We start from the raw sequence: 21,779 nt of genomic DNA, 5'->3' as shown, positions 1-21,779 counted from the left end.
TATTTTACACTCTGTAAACACAAACTCATCTCTCTCAGTATACTTATGAAATTAATTCACTGCATTCGTTTACCATTCATACATATGAAAATGGATAATTCAATGCTTTCTTGGTAACTTGGCTTATTAACAACCACTGCTGATCTGCTCCCATTCAGAGTCACTCCTTTTCTACACTCAGCCGTGGAACGTCTTGAGTGGATTATGGAGGAAACGTGGATTATCCGCTTATGGTTACAAGTCATACATAAATTGTCAACTTAGAAACTATCAGTGACAAAATGCACAAAAGATCTGATGGACAGAAACACTCGAAGATTTTCCCGCAAATGCAAATATATGTAATGTATAAATTGTGCGGCTTTAAACACGAAACCAGAGCCCGAAATGCATTGTAGTTGCAGTACTGCTGCACTGGGTTCACTGTCAACAAGAAGGTTGTTAAACACAGAAGAATGTGCACTGAACAACTGGGTGACCTTTTATATCTGATGTCATGGACTGGATTTTAAGACACGTTGACTGCACTGCAACAGATTTACAAGGTCTTTTCACATTTTTTTGACTATTGTAAGGACAAGGTATTCGGTCTTTCACATACCGTGTGATATGGTGTAGTAATTAGTCGATGTCGAACTACATTCTCACATCAAATGAAACGCCTAATTTCATTTTGGCCATTGGGGGCCTCATTTTGTGAGAAATTGTGAGAATTTTGAGTTTTGTGTCATAATGAATGAGTCCAACATAGTTCCACAAGCCGGTTCTAACATTTACAGATGTAGACAGATGTTGTGGGAAGTTTTCTTTCTCACTGAGCTTTTTTTTTCATACTTTATTACAGCTATAAATCACAAACAGATTTTTTATACCTGTCCACTGTTGAATGAATAAGGAAAACACATTCCTATGAATGATGTTGTGTGCCACAGTGAAAGGGTCTGTGTCATGCTTTTTTTCAGCTCACCACTTTCCAAATGTAAAAGAGAATTAATTGGTGTGAATTTCTTTTTCTTCAGATCACTTTGCCAATGGATAATTGTCTCCCTGTTTAATTCATCGTTGGTGATGTTTGGATTGTGACTTTTGAGGATCATTATTCACAAAATTAAAGATATTTGCTCAGTATTTAGATTTTTCCATTGCTGTGTTTAATGCTTTCTGTTGGACGGCACAGTTTTTGGCCAGCCGAGGGAGAGCACAGTTTTTATTTTTGTGAGAAAAAAAACAGCTCAAACGTGGACTAATTACAAATTAAACAGAGTGACAGTTATTCATTGGTAAAAATGGAGAAGTGTAATTTCACACCGATTTCTCTAGTTTTTTGGGGTTTCTTTTCAATTTGCACAAAGTGAAAAGACAAAAACTCTGAAAAGCGTGACACGAAGCATGGGAAGATGTTTCTCTGACTAAAGATAAATTTTGATTAGCTTTTTTATTTAACTACTGAAATCTTCTCGGTACATCCTCTCTCTCGATCTCTCGAATCAGAGGACAGCATTTAGTGAGGCAGCAAAGTTGGGCTGCCAGCCCCTCCGCGAATGCTCTTGTTTGTTTATAGAACTTGTGTTTAGTGAAATATTACTTCAGAATAAGCATTTATATCCATTTAAAAATGTGATTCTTATCTTTTCGCCAGTGCTCATCTGCTCCCCTTCTCTCATTTCTCTCCTCTCACCTCCTCATCTGTTCACTCTCCTCCCTCCTCCTCTCCTGCAGACTGCCCTACGCCGGCTACTTTGGAGGAGTTTCGGGCCTCAGTAAAAAGCAGTTTCTGAAGATCAACGGCTTTCCAAATGAATACTGGGGCTGGGGAGGGGAGGACGACGACATTTACAACAGGTGGGTGTGTGATGGTCAAGCATGAGCTGCTGGGTCTGCCTGCACTTTTGTCTCTAGAATGAAATGTTACATTTTCCTCCATTACAGACTTTCTGGAATTAGTTTAAAAGGAGGGGCTTTTTTTTAAAATTATTATTAATCCAAATTACACCATATTACTTTAAAAGATGAATATTTAGTTTTGAGTACCACACTGAATGTGCCATCTGTCAGTGTTATGTTCAGCGTCTCCTCTGAACAGAATTCTTGTCAGACCACCAACTGAAACACACACTTACACAACACGCACACACTTACATCTGTATCTGCACACAAGTATGCGCTTTTATGCATTATTCATTATTTCCCCTACTACTGGAGACTATAGCAGCTAAATGAAATATCTCAATTGAAAGAGGCTGAAGTTCTTCATGGAGATGATTCATTCTAATTGTTCCGAGAAGAAGAATGATTAGCAAATAAATGAACCTTTTGAAGTTCTTCATTCAGCTGTTAATGACTTGCTGAAGCTCCCTAATGACATTGCTGCTGAAATCAAATCTGGGAGAAGAATAGTTGTTTGACAGTTTGACAGAAAGATGAGTTGAGTCTAAAATGTGTTGAAGCACTTACAGGGCAATTAGTTTAATTGATCTTCGACTCATATTAACAACGATTACGCCAACAATGCATCATCTGTGCTCGATACTTTAGAAACAAAAAATCTAAAACAATAAAGATTTAGCCCGTAATGAATTTTTCCCAAATATCTGCTCTATTAGCCGAGATCAGCGCCGTCAGTCAAACGAGTCAACTGAAAGATGTCACTTTCTTGTTTTCTTACCACTCAAGTCATCTTCAAAAGAAACTCTATTTCGGCAACATAAACACATATATTTGCGTTACGTTTGCGTCTTGCTGTCACCCTCACACTGTGAAGCTTATCTTCTTCCTCTCAGATTTACTGCTGTAAAAGAAAACTGAAAATATAGCATTTGAGAAAAGCAGTTTTTAAGAATGGATTCTGTAAAGCAACATTTGGAAAATTACAGTTGTTTGTCAGTATCTGGCAGGATGTAATAAAAAAGATCTATGTGTGGGTTCAGTGGATGACAGAGTATTGTGTGCGTGTCTGTAATTGTGTGCCAAAGGATGACAGATAAAGCTAAACCACTAACTTTTTATTGGATGGAGGCTGCATGCGGCCATTTGATAGTGTAGATTTCCTGCTAGATAGTCTCTGCACTCTAACTGAGCTATTTTAGCTGCTGTAAAATGTGATATGATGTGGGCAGATGTCATTAAAACTTCCAGTTAAGGAACGAAAACTTTCAGACATTGACCTCTGCAACTTAAATTTACCTTACATTTTATCTGAACTCTACATACACTCAAGGCAACATTAGACCACACGCCAAAAACTCACCTTGAATTTTCTTTTTTTTGTGACCCATCCAGTAAAAACTATGCTCTGCTGTTTATAAAAGATGTTCACAAAAGTATCACAAAAGTATTATGATCTATTTTCCTCGATTCCAAAATGCATAGTCTGTAACACTGCATTAAACGTCACGAAGATGAAACAACGAAGGAAGAAGGTGGGATTTGTCACAGCCAAAGCTAAAGATTTTCTTTCTTTTGGTCAAGAATTCACCATTTTATGACTTAATGGCAATAAACTTCTTTCGAAAGTCCCATTTTTACAAAGACTACGAAGAAGGATAACTCAATTCTCTTTGTGCCCATTGTTTCTCTTTTTCCACCTTGTTTATTGATAAGTGATATCTCAAACTCAGCCATACCAAAGACACACTGGCAGAAACTGAAGAAACAGAAATCAAAAGAGATGTAGTGCTCTCCTTCCAATCAATCATCGAGCATCTTTATCAATGCTGGCTTTTAAAGCCTTCGGCCGAGTGATCAGACCTGAAATGACCTTTAAAACCCATTTGGGCAAGTTATTGGAAGGAGAGGCTATGAAATGAAGCAGTATCTTTGATCCTTTGAGGGATTATTAGCCTGATTTCTGGTGTGACCCCTAGTTAAAGGCACCAGTCACACTCCATCTCACCTCTCTTTGTCTCTTCCTCTCTGTGGACATCCCTTCAGGGTCTTGTGTGCTGGTCCACCACTGAAATATCTCGGTTACCACTGGATGGATATTCATGGAGCTTAATGCTAACATTTGTGGTCCCCTGAGGTTGAATCTCTAATATTCTAACTATCCCTGACATACTTTAAGGGCAGCTGGCGTTATCATGAACCTTCTCCATGTTTTTAATTGGTATCTTCGTTAGCTGGCGGTCTCACGTCTTCACAGACTGAAAACCAAAGTCAAACCACTTTGGAGCATCATTTCTTAAAAGGCTGAATGTCTGACTTGAATGGATAAAAAATTTATTATTTTAATTTTACATGGTGAGTGGCATGTGTCATCGTTTTCTGCTCAGATAAAATTGAAGAGCAGCCTATTAGCAGTTCTCTTTTGAAATACAAACATCAGAAGTTTCAAATCATGCAAGCTGTGGCAACATGCATAGATGAGGATGGAGTCTCCAACTGAGCAAGCTAAATGGCTAGTAGGCGCCATCTCTCTGGATTTGATAAAAAAATATCTGAAGGGCAAGGGTAAAGGGGTGGAGAGATAAAAAAGCAGTGGTACGCATCAGAGTTCACGGTGGCCTCTGATTTTCCCTCTGCTGGTTGAAGGTGGTGGAGTTCATGTGTTTGAACTGTGCAAACAGCTGAAATGTACGCAACGCTTTCTCTCCGAAAGCTGCTCAGTGCATCAACTAATTCAGTAAATTGCTCTTATTTCCTCTGCTCCCCCTCCAGCTCTTCACATCTATTTTGCTTGCTGCCCTCCAGCAATTACTTTCTTTATGTTGGTTTTGATGCTTCAGACCGGGGCCAGCTTAACACCAGCCTGGGGGAAGCTGTCCCTGCTGCTCATTGTGGCTACAGCCTGTGATGGAGAGGGACATATGCCACTTCCACAAGTGCCAGTGACACTTAGCCCCCATCCCATCCTTACATAAAAGCTGTGAATATTACTGAAGGAGAAGAAGAGAGAAAAAGGTTTTCTTTTCTCAGCATTCGCTGACAACCTCTCTGAACATGCAGCAGAAGCCTCGGGCAGACATTGTTATCATCCTGAGGGCTTTAGTGCCAGGCCAGCCTCCGTCACACACACTCCATCTCCTATTTCCTTGCCCTTCCTCCCTCCCTCTGTACAAACCTCCTAGCGGTGGCTTTCAGAGACACCAGACTTAGCATCACGTGCACATGCAGCCACAGCAGCACATGTTTCTGGCAGAATATTCTGGATATTTCTGGATCGACACTTTGAGAATGCCAGCCTTTGAGTCCAATCACACTAGGTCAGGTCAGGTCAGCAAACACTACGGAGCCCTTTGAATCTTTTTTTTTTAACTTTCTTATTGCCATAATTATCTCTTGAAAAATGTGAAGACTAGGACCGGGTGGATCGACATCTATTGAAGCAACATGACAAATACTTTTCTTTTGACTTTCACCAGCATCAATACGTTATATACAAAAAAAAAAGCTTTTACTAGTTTAAAATAAAACAGGAACAGGGATGTTTTGGAGCATGATAGGTCAGCGTTGAACACTTGATGGGCATTCCACAGGGTTGTGTGATGATAAATGATGGACATAAGCTGATATTCTTGGTTTTCTGTACCTGGATTTAAAATCAGACTGACTTGGAGGCTCGATTGAAAACTTTCTTTCATATTACAAATCTGAAATTTGCATTAATAAAGCACTGCAGTTTGTGTGTCTGTGTGTTTGTTGGGTATGACCATATGTTTTTGTACTGTTAGTGAGTGGGGATCCCTGTATATGTTAATCTGGCCACACACTAATCTCTGCCTGCAGGCAGATGGTGCTGTCCTTTCCTTTCTCCTTTCTATCAACTGTCAGGTCTTACAATGAGTTCATTCAGCAGAACCAAAGAAGGATTCTTGAGAAGCGGAAGCAAATTCATGCACAGTTTTCTATTGCTATCTGTTTTAGAAAATTGTAACAATATTGGAGAGAGTGAGCGTTGTTCAGGCAGCTGCTGGCTGAGGGCTTGGCCCTTGTGTGTCTCTCTTAACACAGCCGCTGCTCTGTGTACCGAGAGGCACTACTTTGGTGCAGGAATTGTGAACAAGAGTAGGACCAAGGAATGTAAATGAATTGGATACATTTACTGGTTGACATCTCCACCTATGATGGTGGTGTCTCCTGGATAAATGGTTGGAAGAGTGTCAGATTGGCAAAACCAAGCTATTTTTGTGTCAAATTTTCAAAGCCACTGCGTTAAAAAACGAGGACCGTTGATCGATTTTCTCTCTGGTATTTTTTAAGGGGCATTATGATGATGGTGTAGTTTTTTTAAATCTTTGGTTAGGCTTACTGGATGTCAGGTCTGCCATCTAGTAGTATCTAGTAGCCACCAAATAGCTCCTCCTCCTTACTTCTACTTTCTTCTCCACCTCGCAGAAATTCCCAGTCATAGAATTGACGGCTGACTCTGTTTTGTAACATATGTATGAAAAGAAAATCTGTTAACAAGGTTCGTGGGCTGTAATGGTGGGTGAATATGAAAATGTGTTGATGGGGGGGGCTGTTTCTGTGTTGGCATTATGTGTTAATCTATCCATTTTTGTTTCTGACCTCTTGAACCTGCAAAGTGAATTTCAGTGTGAACTGACAATAAAGCAAAGTCATATTGGATTGGATTGTAACAACTTAATTTTTATCAGAAAGGGTCTTCAAGCGTAAATACTTAAATATTGGATTACTGACATAAGGTGACTTTGGAAAGTTTGAAATTATTTTATATCTTTATCTTTGAAAGGTGCTTCTTGGACAAATAAAAACAAGCACCCGTGACTCTCAGAAGGGAGAACAAGATCTATCTTGACAAATATAGAGCAAGCAAGTACATTTTCCTTATAAGATACTTTGTGTAAGGCTGTCACAGAGCAGAAGACAAGTTGTTGCAGTCAAGTGGAGCTTTTTAATACCAAGGTTGAATTAGTGTTAGAGGAGGTGACAAAGGGAAGTGGCATTGAGCTGTAGTAGTGTGAATGTGAAGCACAGATCAGTGTGAGGCAGCTCAGCTGGTTGATGTGTGTCTTGCAGCTCTGGATATTCTAACATCAGAACGAACATCCTTGTGACCCTTGGTGAACTTTATTATCTTAAAAAGATTGCCTCTTGCCATCACAGGTGTGGTTTAAAGGCTGTTGAAGCATGAAGGTGGTGCTCCTCACTGCCACAGCATTGTTTTGTTTGTCCTCAGAGGTGGCAGGTCTTTGCCTGTTAGGAGTCCCAAACAAGTAAATCCTGGGAGTTGTTGTTAATGCTGACCTGAATTTTTATACACACATCAGCAGCATCACTGAAGTGGTCCATGGCCTCCCTGGTATATCTAAAAAATTCATGACGCGTTTACTTCCGGTCTTTAAGGAACTTTAATACAACTAACCACATCCCTCCAAATTATAACAGATCCTCTTGTATCATACATTTTTGGCAGTTACATTTATTTGAAGGCGCATTATGCAACATTAGAAAATGACTGTCACATTTAGACACCAGTACCTTTAATTCTAGCCTTTCCTTTTCCCCAGATGAATGCATACAATCCTCTTGAAGCAATCAGCCCCTCACAACCATCATTGTTTTCTTTCCCGTGTAAGGTATCCGTGGCCCAGAGTTTCTGTGTTTGTGTCTTTTGCCCGTCGTCTCGCCTTCCAACTGGTCGAGGCAGATGGCTGCACTTGCTGAGTCTGTTCCAGATGGAGCCCTCTTCCTGTTCAAAGGAAGTTCCTGCCTTACTGCCCCATACATAATCAGGCGGGGAGATGGTCGGCTTATCTTCACACGCATAACCCGCCTCTGTTAAAACCTCCTTTGTCAGCTCAGAGGTATATCAGTGTTGGATCAACTTCAGCTCCCCCAATGCCGCCTGTCCTTTCATACATGACACTGAAAGTCATACGTGAAAAAGCCCTCTATGTGACAGAGAGGAGAAACTTAGGTGACTTAGGTGACTATAACTGTTACTAAACTGCACTAGGGACTTTGAATAAGAAAAAAATAGTTCTTTCTTGGTTTCATAACAGAGCAGCACAGATGGCTCCTAAAGACAGTGTAATAGGATATTGATTTGCAATATTCTTTTGGCACTAGAAATAGGGAGAATACACAATATTGAAGGTTTGATCCCCAGCATCCGCAGTGCCAAGCTGTCTGACATACTCTGTAAACCAGCAGCCATAACCTTAACTTATGTAGGAATAAGATTTTGCAAACGAGTCTTACATTTTCAAGTGACATGTAGCTTATCATTAATAGAGAACTTTGAAGTGGGAAAACAGAATCTTTGAAAAAAGACCTGGTAGGTTACTGTCTTTATGTCAAGGATGGGAGAAGAAGGTTTTGAAAATAAACATCAGGAACCAAAGTGTTAAATATATTAAAAGTTCTTGTGACACAAACAGCCTATGTGTCTTTATTGCAGATGTATTCATTTTTATTTTTATTTTTTTAGTTCACAGAGAACGTTATACAGCAATCTGTGTTGAAATCAGACAACATATCTGGGACTCGGTGGGATCCTTATCTCTCTGCTGCTGCTGTTTGTAACCTGTGTAAGAGCAGTAATCTGAGATTTGTGCTGTGACCTTTCTCAGTGAAGACTGGATCCTTTCTGAGTACTTATGACTCTGTTTCTCCCCTCTGAGGAACAGAATAGCTCTACCAAAAAAGGGTAGCGAGGAGGGATGGGCAAACAAGAACTGCTCGTAGCGAGGGAAATATGCTTCAAGAAGAAAATGAGAAGCAAGTGGGGAGAGTGGGGAGGGAGGGAGAGAAATGAAGCATTGAATGGAAGGTATGGTCCAACAAAATAGCCACAGTCAGCAGCTGCAGGAACTCCACATGGAGAGAGGCAGTGTAGCAGAAATCTCCCAAAATGCACATAACAAACTTTTTGTTTTATGTATATATATATGATAAGCCTGCCTTTGTATGCTGGAGCAAATCTTTAATAAATGAAAGTGACTACATGGTGTTAAAATAAATTAGCAACAGAGGCTGAAATGAAAACACGTGAGTTACTTTACAAAGATGTAAGTAATTCATAAGACAAGACTTGTCAAAACTGTGTCTGACCAATCGCAACAAGAGGGAGATTTCCAGCCTAAATCATTCAGAGTTCAAACAAGTCCTTTTCAGGATTCCTCATATCTGCCAACACATTCAAAGATGTCTTGGCCTTCTCTTGGGTGGCAGCTCCATTTTTAGAATCTCTCTCCCAATATACCCAGAATTCTCTTCGTCCTTTGAGCCTTCTTGCTCCCTTTTCCATGTTTTGACTGACTGTGTGATGGATCCTTCTTCTTCCCCCCATAGTAGAAGTGACTACAGTATCACTGGCACTCTGCTGGCCAACATTTCATTTTAATTAATTAATTTATTTTCTTTTTAATCTGAATATTTGGTTTCAATTAGTCTATTATGTATTATAGTCTTTTAGATCCTATTATGTCTCTGAAAAAAGTAGCTTTTCAGACAGATTTATTCTGTTTGTGTAAAAAAATTTAGTTTGACTGAAAAAGATGGGAAGGAAAAGGCCATTGAAAGGTTTTTCACCCTCCCAGATGTGTTGTTCTCTTCCACCCACATGCCTCACTTTTCTAGGACTTTCTCTCTGCTGTGCATCTGCCACCCTTCACCACCAACACCTACTCCTCCTCTTCCTCCTCCTCTCACATCTCATTTCTGCAAGCAGAGAGAACTGCGACAGGACACCAGACCTAGCTCACCAATTCCACTCCATTGCTTTAATGCAATTACCTCCACTGGTGGGAATAAGAGAGGAGAGCTGCAGAAATTCCTGATTAATCCAATCGAAAAGGTCTGCGAGTATTCGTGTGTTTGTACAGATCTCTGTCGAGGCTGCTGCAAGGCGCAAATGAAACGCATCATCATAGATCAGTTATTAAGCAGATGTGCTTTCTGAGAGGGGAGAAGGACAAAGTTCAGACCTTTTCAAGTGGTGCCTCTCTGAGTTAAGATGACTGTAAAAAGGATTCACTTCAACTGCTGCTCAGCATATATGTTGCCTTTTATTCCACTTACAGAAGGAGCAAAGGGTCAGTCTTTGCTGCTTCAGAATAAAAGGCATAGCATGTTTTATAAAAGTTGGTGCTTTTGATAGGAAGGACGAGCTGCTGGAAACAGTTGACTTTCAGAAGCAGCGATTTGCTGGCTGCTTCTTGTAAAGCCTCTTGTGTGAAGGCACATCATGTCAGGCTGAGTTGCAGAAAGAAACAATACAAAAAACCAACTGCCCTTTGTAGCTCTGACCTGGCAGGGTATGGATGGAGGACATATATGGGTGTCCTGAGGATGTTGATGGCAGATCTTTTAGGTTATCTGGGTCGTCGGATGGGGCCTCCACAGATCGAGCTCGCTCTGGTGCAACCTGTGGATGCTTGATTGGAGTGGGATTTGGGGAGGTTGGAGGCCAGGTCAACACCTTGGGCTTTTTATCATGTTCTTCCTCTTTCTTTTGTCTGGTGGAGCGAAGAATCCTCTGCAGTGCAACTTTCTATTTCATACTAAACTCACAAAGCACTATAAAGACCACCATAATGACACTGAATATGTAGGGCTTTCAACATTAGGTAAGTATAGCCTCAGATGAACAACAATAATCCACTGTCATTATTAATAAAAGCTAATTCAAAATGTAGAAGCAGTGAATGTAAAACTAAGATCACCTATACCATATCAAAATTAATAAAATGGGTCAGTAGCTGCTACGTGCTGCTCTTCAAATGCATTTGATTAACTGATCATCATGAATTCTGAGCACCCTCTGAGTTTGCTGGCCTGTAGTATTCCAGTGTGTGTGTTAACAAAACACCAAGAGGAAAGACATCAGCAACAAGCTTAAAGAAGCAAACGTTGCTGCCCATCCGTCTAGGAGGGGCTATCAGGCCATATGCAAACTATTTGGAGTCCATCTTGAGAATACAATGAGAATAATTATTCACAACTGGAAAACATTTAAGACATGTAAATGTGTGCGTCGCATCTTCTGGCAACAGAGTCTCACTCCTACCACATTCTAAAGAAGATCTACCAGGTTCAGATGTGTCGACCATGAAAGCCTCTGAGGAAACTTGAGCTCTTTGTCAGCCAATTTCAGATGGCATGAGGTATACTCCTGCTAGAAGTAGCCATTACTGTAGTCGGAGTAAAATGTGTCTGTAAAAAAGGATGCACATGATCAGCATCAGTACTCGTAAAGGCTGTGACATTCAAGCTAGAGTTAAATCTGTCTTTAACGTCTGTTTTCTTTCAGTCTCTATTACTCCACGCAAAGTGTTTAAAAGTCCTCCATGGTGGGGGATTTTACAGCAGCTCCCCACCTGCTGCGTTTCAGTGGAGGTGGCAGTTGGATGTGTTGTCTCTGGATTATATATATCACCCAAGGGAGACTGAGACTTTACTTCCCTCAGCTCCACAGCATCCTCGCAGACCTGTTCCTCTTACATAATTGTCACACTGTTCTGTCACACCGTGTTACCCTCCCCTGTCTTGTAGAGCCATAGACAACAACCACTCACTGATGTGTCACTGGATTGTGCGTTAGTGTACTTTTTGTCTTGTTTTATTTTGCTTTATCCAAGGACACAACTTCACTATCTACAAGAATCGTACTGGACACGCACAGGCATTACATGTATTTGCTCTATAGGCTCACAGTCAAAATATATATTTCATTCGATATTTTCAGTTTGGGATAGGTTTTAACTTGGATTGGGCATTCTCTGGGAATAATAAGCTTTTTTCATGCCTTGTGTTTCTGTTTCACTCTGATGGATGAGGAGAGGGAGAGCCGGCCAACCCTCAGGGACTGCTGTATGAGACTTTCAAAGATGTTTTTTTTAAAGTAGGGACGTTAATGGGCGGAGATGCATCGATGTAGCTAAAGACACAGTTTTCAAAGCGGCACAGATGGTGGCCTATACAAGCAAACAGGCTGTGATCTTCTTTTGTTTGAGGACCCAGAAAAATTCTTATTTTGCCTGAGGATTGTTTGCTCTGTATCCAGCATTTGATAAAACCGGAGATGCTATTGTCTAGTTGACCAAAAAGCTCAAAACTGCTATTTAATCATTTTTACCACACAGAAAGAGCAGACGTGCGGTTTAATTTGTAACAATAGTTTTTTTGATAATGAGAGAAATTAAGGGAAATTAATCCCTCTGAGCCACTTTGGCTCCAGAAATCTCCTAATACTTTCTAATACTCTCTAACGTTTTGGGTATTTGGGTTTCCACTATTTTTTCAACAGCTGACTTGAGAGAGTTTCTTTCTGCTATCATCTGCTCCAGACACTCTATGCTCGAGCGAACAAGCCTGCCAAAATACGTTCCTCTGTTTGTACATGTTCTCCCAAACAGTCTACCTGAGTGATATTATAGACATATAGTGTGGTCGTGGATACAAGTAAGCAGACTTGCATAGAGATACTGTACATCAACTTATAAATAACATTTTACTTGTTACATTAGTCTACCTTTGATATTTCTTGGCTATTCCAACTTCAGTCAGACTTTTCTGCACATTTTAAGGTCAATCTATCAATTAGAGGCATATATACTATATAAGAGTAATGAGTGTAACATTTCCCAAACCGTAACAGTCCGGTTGTAATCTATGTTGCTGCGGATGTCCGTGCTGCCCACTCTCGTATTCCTAATCGGATTTGGGCTCAAAAACATACAGACAGATAAAAAAAAACAGAATACTATTTCCTTTCAGGAATTAGGGTTTGTGCTACTTAGGGGGTTTCAAAGTTTGCTTACACCAGCTGGAGGAGGAGGCTGTACTAACTTGGTACTTGGTGCTGCTAACAGAGGTCCTAATGTGTCCTGCGTTCAGGCCAAGGTTCAGCTGAGGAGCTGAGTAATAATATTTCATAGAAGGAGTGTTATGAAATGACGAAAAAAAAAAAGTTATCTGAAGTGATCGTATGCTGACACGGACAGCAAGCTCCTGCAACAGTTTCCAACACACTTGGTAACATTCACTTTGCTATCGCTATTTGATGGACAAAGGGTTGCTCTTCAGCTGCATGTTGCCAATGGATCCGCTAACAGTAAACACTGACAGGGAATTTTATTCTACAGTATTTATCGATCACAATAGGTCATATAGGTCATATAAGAGCAGTAGCACAGTCACACGATTATCAAGCGTGGCACTTGTGACACCAAACACTGAGACAGCCGTTTTTCACTTCCTTCTTTTGATTTATTCTTTATTGACACTTTCTACCCTGTGATGCGGCTACTTTGTTACACTGTAAAGGCACTTGATTAAGGTTAGGAAATGGTTTCATGGTTAGTCTTTAAAATACGCAATTAAATGCATTGTACTGCATATAGCTTATCTGCATTTTTTCATGTTTCCACTCCATCCTATACCAGCTGGACAGACCTTACTAGCTCAAAACAACACTTAGGTAGTACCATGTTCATGTATGATGAGATAGGAGTGGAAAGTGAACTGGAAATAAAAGTGTTTTTCCATTGTCCATCCATTTCCTATACGCGCTTAATCCAATTCATGCTCTCGGCGAACTGGATCCAATCACAGCTGCCACTGGACGAGAGGCAGTGTACACCCTGGACGGGTGGGCAGTTGTTTTTCCATTGTGTGTCGTGTAAAACTGATTTAGAAGAATCCCAGAATATAGACATAAAGATGATAACAAGAATATTTTATCCCCGTTAAACAGGGGCCATGGTCTTTAAGAAATACTTTTTAATACACATCGGATGTGATTGTTCAGATCTTTACTGATTTGTTTTAGCTACAGCTGTGCTGCACAACAAACTGTTAAGGTTATAATGGCACATTTGTGCACAAACAGTTGCCTATTTATACATCCATTTTCATTCAAGAGGAGATGTTTTTATGTAAATCCAGAATTCACTCTTCCTCAAGCTCAATTTTGCTTCTCCTGAGGGAAATATCTGGCTCTTTAGCTGCTAAATGCTCCACTTTGTTCACCAACAAGTGATTAGCTGTGTCTGTCTGTTGCTTGTTGCTGAGCAGCTATAGTGAACAAGGATTAATCTGGGTTTGTGTTGCCGAAACATCTCTGCACTGCAGCACTGTGGGAAGTTAATGAGAACAAGGAAGCCAAAACTAAACAGTAATGAGCTGAAGAATGCTGAAACTCCGTAGCGTTGGAGGCGACAGGAAGTATGAGCCACCTGATGATGCCTCAGTTTCCATCTCCCAATGCACAACGATTGTAGTTATTAGCGCTTTAATATGTAACAGTTCAAACTATCATGTTAAAAAAAGATTTATTTATTTAAAGTTTTATTTCTCAGCTCTTTTGACTTGTGAGCCCATCAGGTCCTCCAGATTCCACATTTCACCATTAAACTTCTCAGATCGTTTAATTTCATTTAAATATATACATATTCATTTCCTTCTCTTTAGTTTTATATTACTTATGATTACCATAATAAAAACTGGAAATAATATGGAATATTAATTAACAACCTCCTCTAACTTGTGACCCATCAAAGGGGAAAGACTCTTATATGTAGATTTCCTTAATTAAGTTACTACATATATCATTTCTCTATATGTATATGCTAATTTGAGTTTGTACTTTTTCTGAGGCATACAGAAGCTACTCTGGTAATGAATTGTGTGACATTGTGACGGTGATACTAATACTAAAGTAAATGATTTTTGACAGCTTCTATCACTCTAAAGTCTTATTAGAAGTAAAAAAAAAATTTAAAAAGGGCTGCCACAGAGATGTCTTCTTTGCAAAGAACAAAAGCAATTTTGGATGTGCTCTGAACTATCAATTTGTTAATTGAAATTTGTAATATAACAAAAATATTACAGTTAGATCCCCAGTGAATTAGATGAATGGGAACGCATTCTCTGGAGTCAGGCCTTATACTCTCTGCAGGGCAACAGGCAAAAAGAAATTTATTTTAAAGATGCAGAACTGTGCATAATGTAAAACTAAGCTCACTGAAAAACTGAAGATGAGAAGGGAGGGGCGGCCTTTCTTACTGTCAAACTCACATTGTTAGCACCATAATAAATCCATATAGTTGTGCAAATGCATGCGTGCAGACACACACACACGCACACACTAACAGAGGTAGTCAACTATGAACGCTTGCCAAAACAACAAAATCACTGAGACTTGAAGAGCAAGAGAAAGAAAACTGGGCAAAGGTCTGTTTCAGTGAATTTACTTTGAGCTTTTTTTGATGGAGTTTTCTGACTATTTTACTGGTCGATTTGCTTTGGAGAGAAGAAGCTGCATTCTGGGTTTACATTTTGCTGATCTGTAAAAAAGATGAGAAGAGAGGAGGGAAATGGAATTGAAGGCGAGGGCGATGACTGCTAAGAAAGCGCTGAAAGTTAGTGAGGTGAGAGAAGGAGAGGTGCAGATAGAAAGTGAAAACAAACGTGATGACGAAAAAATAACCGCTCAAGGGGGACGGGCGAAAAGAAAACATGAAGAAGCTGAAAGAAGGATATGGAAAGAGAAAAAGGTGACAAACTGCATAAAGACGAGGATGCTGAGAAAAGCTTTGGCTCATAAACTAGTACAGGTTCGATGAGGAAACAGCTAGCATCTTTAGCTCTAACTAAAGCTGGTTTATTTTAGGGAAATACAGAAAATCACACTCCTACTGAGAGTGGCTCAGCATAAAGACTGATAAAGGATTTTTAAAATTGTATCTATTTATTTAGTTTACGAACTAAAGTTATGGTTTGACACGTCATTGAATATGTTTCAGCTTTCCTGCTGTGAGTTTAAATACATTTTATGTCTTTATGTGTACAACATTGTTAGCTTAGAATAAAGACTTGAAAGAGGGAAATTTCAAAGTTAAAAAATACACCAACTATCACCTCTAAACCCGTAAAAAAAGATTTCAATAAGTAGATTTGTTATAGTTTGAAAGGAGACTCATTTCAAAGTATTTGTCTTCAGTCACATTGTACTGGTAGGTGAACTGTTAGGATCATCATTTCTATATACTGTTTAATTTTAAATGTAGGAAAAAGAAAGAAGAAAAAAAAGATGATGTTTCTGGACAATAACAAATGATCCTTGTTGTAACATCCATACATAGCACTTAGACTTCAAGGCAGAACAGGGCCACTGTCTTTCTGTCGTCAGCAATGTAATCTTATAGTAGGCATGAAGTGTGTATATTGGCTGGTTAGCTAAAGGGGAAATGATGTGGGTTTGGAGCGATGAACTCAAAGGTGTTTAGACCGTAATTTACGTAAGTGAAAATCTGAAATGTGATCTAATGAGATTGTTTAGTCGGTGTCCTCTAATGGTCTATGTACCAGTCGTAAAGGTTTCTTAAAAGTCAACTCTACGTCCATCTACTTTTCAAAGGCCTTGTCCACATGTCTTTGGTTATTTTGGCCACAGCTATATAACAATGAAATATGACTGTGCACATTTCCACATTTCATTAACTGAAATGAATTAAAGTGTATCCTTGCTGTGATTAAATTTACCTTTCCTTTACCTAAGATATTTTCATTACTAAGGATTTCAAACACAGTTGCAGAGGCTTTCGCACCATGCCAAGAAAGTATGAATCCTTGACATTTTATATCAGCTCTGAATACTGGCTTTAACCTTTAATATATATTGTACAAATATTTGGTGTCAGCCTAAAGTGAAGTACAGAGGAGAGAGCAAAGGTGAAGGGAAGAGAAATTAGCAGATTAAAAAAGAGGAAAGCATGAATAAGTAAATGAGGGTGGAAAAAGAAGGGAGGAACGAAACGGCTCCACATCAGGAATGTTGAGAAGGTGTGTGGTTCCTAAAGAGTGATATCAGATATGGATGCTTTTTGAGGCCTCAGTACTGAGAACTACTCGTATGCTACACACTTAAGTTTCACGCTTTTGGAGATATGAATATCAATCCCTCTGTCAAGCTCAGGGTTTTAAGTGAAGCGTATCTGTCGTTTCTGTTGCTCACACTCCATTTGTAGTTGCATTAGATATAAATCTCAGTGCAGATTTGCCTTTGTGTTGAATCTTAACGTTACCACACTGGTTCAAATTTCCTATTCCCTGCCCTCTTTAAACTGATGTATGCAGTAAGTCCAAGTCTTTTTCCGAGCTGGTGTCTGTAAAGTTCACTGCTCCCAAAGTGGAACAGTTTGTTTCCTCAGATGGCAACTCACCCGAGCTCCATCTGAAGTACAACAGTAGTCAAAATAGCCAGTTCAACTACTCTGTGAAATGGCAGCTTCTGAACAAAAGTACAAAATGAATTAGATATAAGAATTACAATGTTAAAGCTCTAAGCTCATCTTTTCTGTCCTCTCTTTCCCAGTTTTTCCTCCAGTAGATCCAGAGAGTAGCATTACGTTATTTAGGACTTCAGAAATCAACTTTTGTTGATATTATAGCTATCACTGAGGTCAACTGATCGAAGGTCGAAGGTTAATTAGTTGGACCTCGCTTGTTAAACCTGTTGGAAAAAAAAATCAGAAAAGTGCTCTCCGCAGCAACTCACACAGCCGTAAATGAGACCACAGATGGTGTTTTCAGTTGGACATAATGACCCCTCTCTGCACAGGGTTGGACATTTGATGTGAAAGATGAACAACCAAAACCCACAACTCACCAAAGTTCAGCTGAATTTGCAGTAATAGGAGACTTCAGAGCAAACCCACGTGTTATTATGAGAAAGTTGAACTATGGAAAAGTTTTCCTCTGCTGCTTTTCTAGGTTTTATGATTAAGAATGAGTAGATCTGGCTTTTTGTTATTATTGTTATTATTATTGTTATTATTTAATAACCAACAACTATTTTCTAATATATTATTGTTTTATATGAATTTTTCCAGGAAAAAATATGAAACACTCCAAATTATCAGATGGTTAGACAGTCACCTTCTTTCTTTTTTATGGAATTTGACTCGTTGACACTTTCTTCCAAATAAGTTTTGAAATAGTTTTGAAACATGGTTCACTGATTCGTATTCTTGCATGTGGCTTTTCCTTTTATATTTCCTCTTTGTGTACATTTGGATAATGAGCAAGGACATGCAGGAGAAGGGACTTTTTTCAGGTTTTCAAAACATATCTGTTTAGGACGTCAACCAGAGCTTCAAATCTGTTTAGATTTTTTAATGTAGATATATGTAGACATATTCACACGCCCACACATTCAATAAAAATCTGTTGATTCCATTGAATAACCGACAGATTAGTTACAACTTGCTTAGTTAGACCCACTCCTCCTCTGTTTGTTGCAGTGTTCCTCTCTTAAAATCTTCCTGATTTGTCTCTTGCGTCCTCTTTGGTCCGTCTCTGTGATTGTCTCTCTCTTCGTTTTTTTTAATGGATATTGCATCTGTGTGTGTTGCAGGATCACTCTAAATGGGATGAAGGTGTCCAGGCCAGACGTTCGCATTGGTCGCTACAGAATGATTAAGCACGAGAGAGACAAACACAACGAGCCCAACCCACAGAGGTACTGTATCACTGTCCGACGCTGTTCCCCAGCTTTACATTTGAATCGATAGAGATGCTTTTGTCTCACACCTGCATGGCTTAAATGTTTCCCAAAGAATTTTCAATCTTCATCTGAAAGAATAACAAATATGTGGTGCCACTGGTAAAAAAAAAAAAAAAGAAAAGAAAAAAAAGACATCAATAGGCGTTATTATTAGTATTTGCAACAATGAAACATACTGATTTGAAACATAAGGCAGAACAGGGGAATGTAGTGACATGTAATTGCATTTAGCTTTCATTGTTGTCCATATTATCCATTGTTCCCCTGTCCAACATTGAAATACTTCAGTGCTGAGGATATGTCAACCCTTGATCGATTGTGGTTAAATGATAAGTCGTGCCCTTTATTATAGCAGTTTCTGGTTTCTCACCCACATTGTACACATTCACACATAGGAGCTGCCAACTGTTAGTCCAGCACTCCTGCTGCTTGCTCACTGAGCAGCTCCCCATGAGAGGGTGCAAGCGAAAAGAAAAATACTCCCGTCAATACACCTCAGAGGTGTTACAGTGTATTATTAAAGACTGCTTCACTGGCAGACTAGATCGTTGTGCCCGGTAGTTGGTGAAAGCTGCGTGTTGACATCCTGAGTCATGGGGTTTGAGGGAAGGAGCTAGAAGAAAGTTGAGTTTGAAAGTTGAGAATCTCTTCTCTATTTATCCGTCCACATTCTGCCATTGACTGGCTGACTCACTGGTGAACTGGATAATGCTGTCCAAATCGGATCGTTGGGGAATGAAAGAATTCTCTTAAGTCTACTCTGCCTATTTTTTTTTCTCAAAAGTTTTAGCTCTGGCATCATTGTCATTAATTATTTTGCCAGGCAGTCACAAAAATGCACGTCTTTCTCTCTGCGGATCTCCTTTCATGCCTGAATGTGGCTCCGCCCCAGAGACATAAGCTTTTCCAATTAATTAATAGGTTTACTTGTCTTACATTTGGTATTTTTGAGAGTCACGGCAAGCTTTGCTGCAGAGAAGTAGAAGAGGAGCTTAGAACTGATATAACATTTCACTTATAACAGGGTGTTTAAAGATTTATGCAAGAAGCTACTAAAATTCATGGGGACACGGGGAGATGTTAGATAAATAATAATGATTCATTGTATTTTATTAGAACTTTCATGTTCTCACAGAATTAATTGATTTTTTTTTCTTTTTCTGATGTTCAGCGTGGCGTAGGACCCCATATATATAAGTGTCAGATGACCCAGCAAAAATGTTAATAAGAGCATTCTAAGGCTTAGTCTTTCTGGTCAGTATAAGTCAGCAAAGTTTTTAAAATGCCAAGGACAAAACATTTTCAATAAACCAAAATTGCTTTTCAGAGACACAGCCTAAGGGCTCAAATGTTGCTCTTTTGGCTACACCCATTTAAATTGCTTCCCACATGAAGGTGTAAAAATGTTTCCCTCATAAATGTGTTATTTTGTGCTTTGATGAACGAGACCCAATATGCAGAGATGAGCCCTTCTAGACATATTAATCAGCAGGAGTGTAGCACCTCACATTAAGCAGCTTAAATGTGGATTATCACTGTTTATTCTCCTCTAAGAGCCCCTGTTTTCATGCCTGGATAGGCCGGCCAATGATGCCTCTCAGAACAAAAATCGATAGCTGCTCCAGCTTGGTCTGAGTGAAGATGTAGTGAAATCTGTTCCCCCTTCAAATGTTATTTTAGCTTGATCTCATGTGAAAATTGTTATGTCTCAACATTTAGACAGGACTGTTCTCCCTCATGATTCACAGTGAGATCTGATTTAGTCGTTGCTCCTAAATTGGTTTATAAGAAGATTAAAAACTGCTGGCAACAAGAGTGGTGAGTGAAAGAATATCGACTGTTTGCTGCAGCCAAAGAAAATAATTTGCATATAGCCACTAAAGCTTGCATATGATGCATGATTACAGTTTTTTATTTTGATCAAGTCGTCTAAGTCAGATCAATATCCCAACTGCAAGAGAGACTTCAGTGCGCAAAAATGAAAGAGAAACAGCACATCACAGCCGGTCACAAAGGACTTTCATAGATCTATCATAGATCTCTAAAAAGGACCAAAGAGGGGGATGACTTTGAGTTCTAACAGTCTTTGTTGGACCACATTTACATTTTACAGAGTAAAACCCATAAAGTCGAGAGATGTTTGAAAAGTGTTTTGTTTTGTTGTTATTTCTTGATGTGCACACACGACTAAACCCCCTTCCCCATAAAAATGGATATCACCTCTGAAGTGCACAACCTTTTTCTTCCCTCTTTACGCTGACACTGTTGATTTGTTCTTACCATAGAGGCAAATAAATATGAAAGCTACAGAGCCTTATAAAAAAAAAAAAGAAAACAAGTTAAAAGTGGCAACTTATCCCAGAGCAATAAAGGCAACAACCGTGTCTCCCCTGGGTCTCCCTCTCTTTTTTGACCACTATCCAACAAAGAAAAGCCTTGCTCTATATGCTGTAGCGTACTTCATCTCTGCCTATGTTCAGCAAACCAATCAAAATACGCTTTGCTACGACTGTGAGCATGCGGAATATCACCACGGACACCACATCAAAAACTCTGCTTTGCTGCCAAATACATGGAGGTTCACGTGGCACAAATGGACTTTATCGGCATCGTGTGAACCGATCGTCATTTACATTTAGTCCTGAGCGGCAGATTTAAGGTCACTGCTGACATATATAAAGAAATAATCCAGGTTAACCCAGAATCCTACCCGAGCTGAAAAGAAATGACTGAAAGTTTTGGTTTTTTGTGCTCTGAGCAAACACTGAAACAAGTGAGACGTCAGATATCGGTCAAGATGTGGTTTTACTTTAAAACTACCAATCTATGCTGTGAAATTGAAACAATAACTTGAATTTAGAATGTCTAAAATAACCAGTCACGCATAATGCATCATCCATCATTGTTTTGTTTTCGTGTGTGTGTGTGTGAGACAGAGAGTTCAACGATTCCCCAGTAATTGCCTGTTGAAATGACACCAATAGAGATGAGAGCCAGCTAGGTCAGAATGGTCTCGTTGCCTTCATCAAAATCAATAAATCAGCCTCCATACCGAAAGAAAGTGTGTGTGTGTGTGTGTGTGTGTGTGTGTCTATGTCTGATTGATGCTCAGCCCTCGTTTTCCTCCTCGTCTTGCTGGTTGCTCTGCATTGCCTTTCTGGTCTGTAGAAGAGACTTCCTCAATAAGAGGTGACACCAACCGGGACGCTTTTTATTTGGGGTTGATACATTATTCATAACTGCGGTAGAAAATAGTCACCTATTAGTCGGCAAGAACCTCGCTTTAACAGCCCTTCTGGACCATCGT

General features: G+C 39.5%; 2 protein-coding genes across 2 annotated transcripts in view; both read left to right on the top strand.

Moving 5' to 3' along the window:
• Positions 1–21,779, top strand: part of LOC140268344 (protein THEM6-like) — a 138,045-nt gene that overhangs the window by 68,592 nt on the left and 47,674 nt on the right. The gene's annotated exons all lie outside the window — the stretch shown is intronic.
• The window catches only part of b4galt2 (UDP-Gal:betaGlcNAc beta 1,4- galactosyltransferase, polypeptide 2), a 167,004-nt gene that overhangs the window by 136,272 nt on the left and 8,953 nt on the right, over positions 1–21,779 (top strand). Inside the window, exons 6-7 of the mRNA XM_072363148.1 lie at positions 1,720–1,842; positions 18,323–18,427. Coding sequence (XP_072219249.1) covers positions 1,720–1,842; positions 18,323–18,427 — 228 coding nt within the window. The remainder of the gene's footprint in view (positions 1–1,719; positions 1,843–18,322; positions 18,428–21,779) is intronic.

This window comes from Leuresthes tenuis, unplaced genomic scaffold (assembly GCF_036924035.1).
Source record: "Leuresthes tenuis unplaced genomic scaffold, fLeuTen1.0.hap1 SCAF_14, whole genome shotgun sequence".
NCBI classification, from domain to species: Eukaryota; Metazoa; Chordata; class Actinopteri; order Atheriniformes; family Atherinopsidae; genus Leuresthes; species Leuresthes tenuis.
Note: the sequence above shows the minus strand (reverse complement) of the source record. Positions and strands in the feature narration are given on the sequence as shown.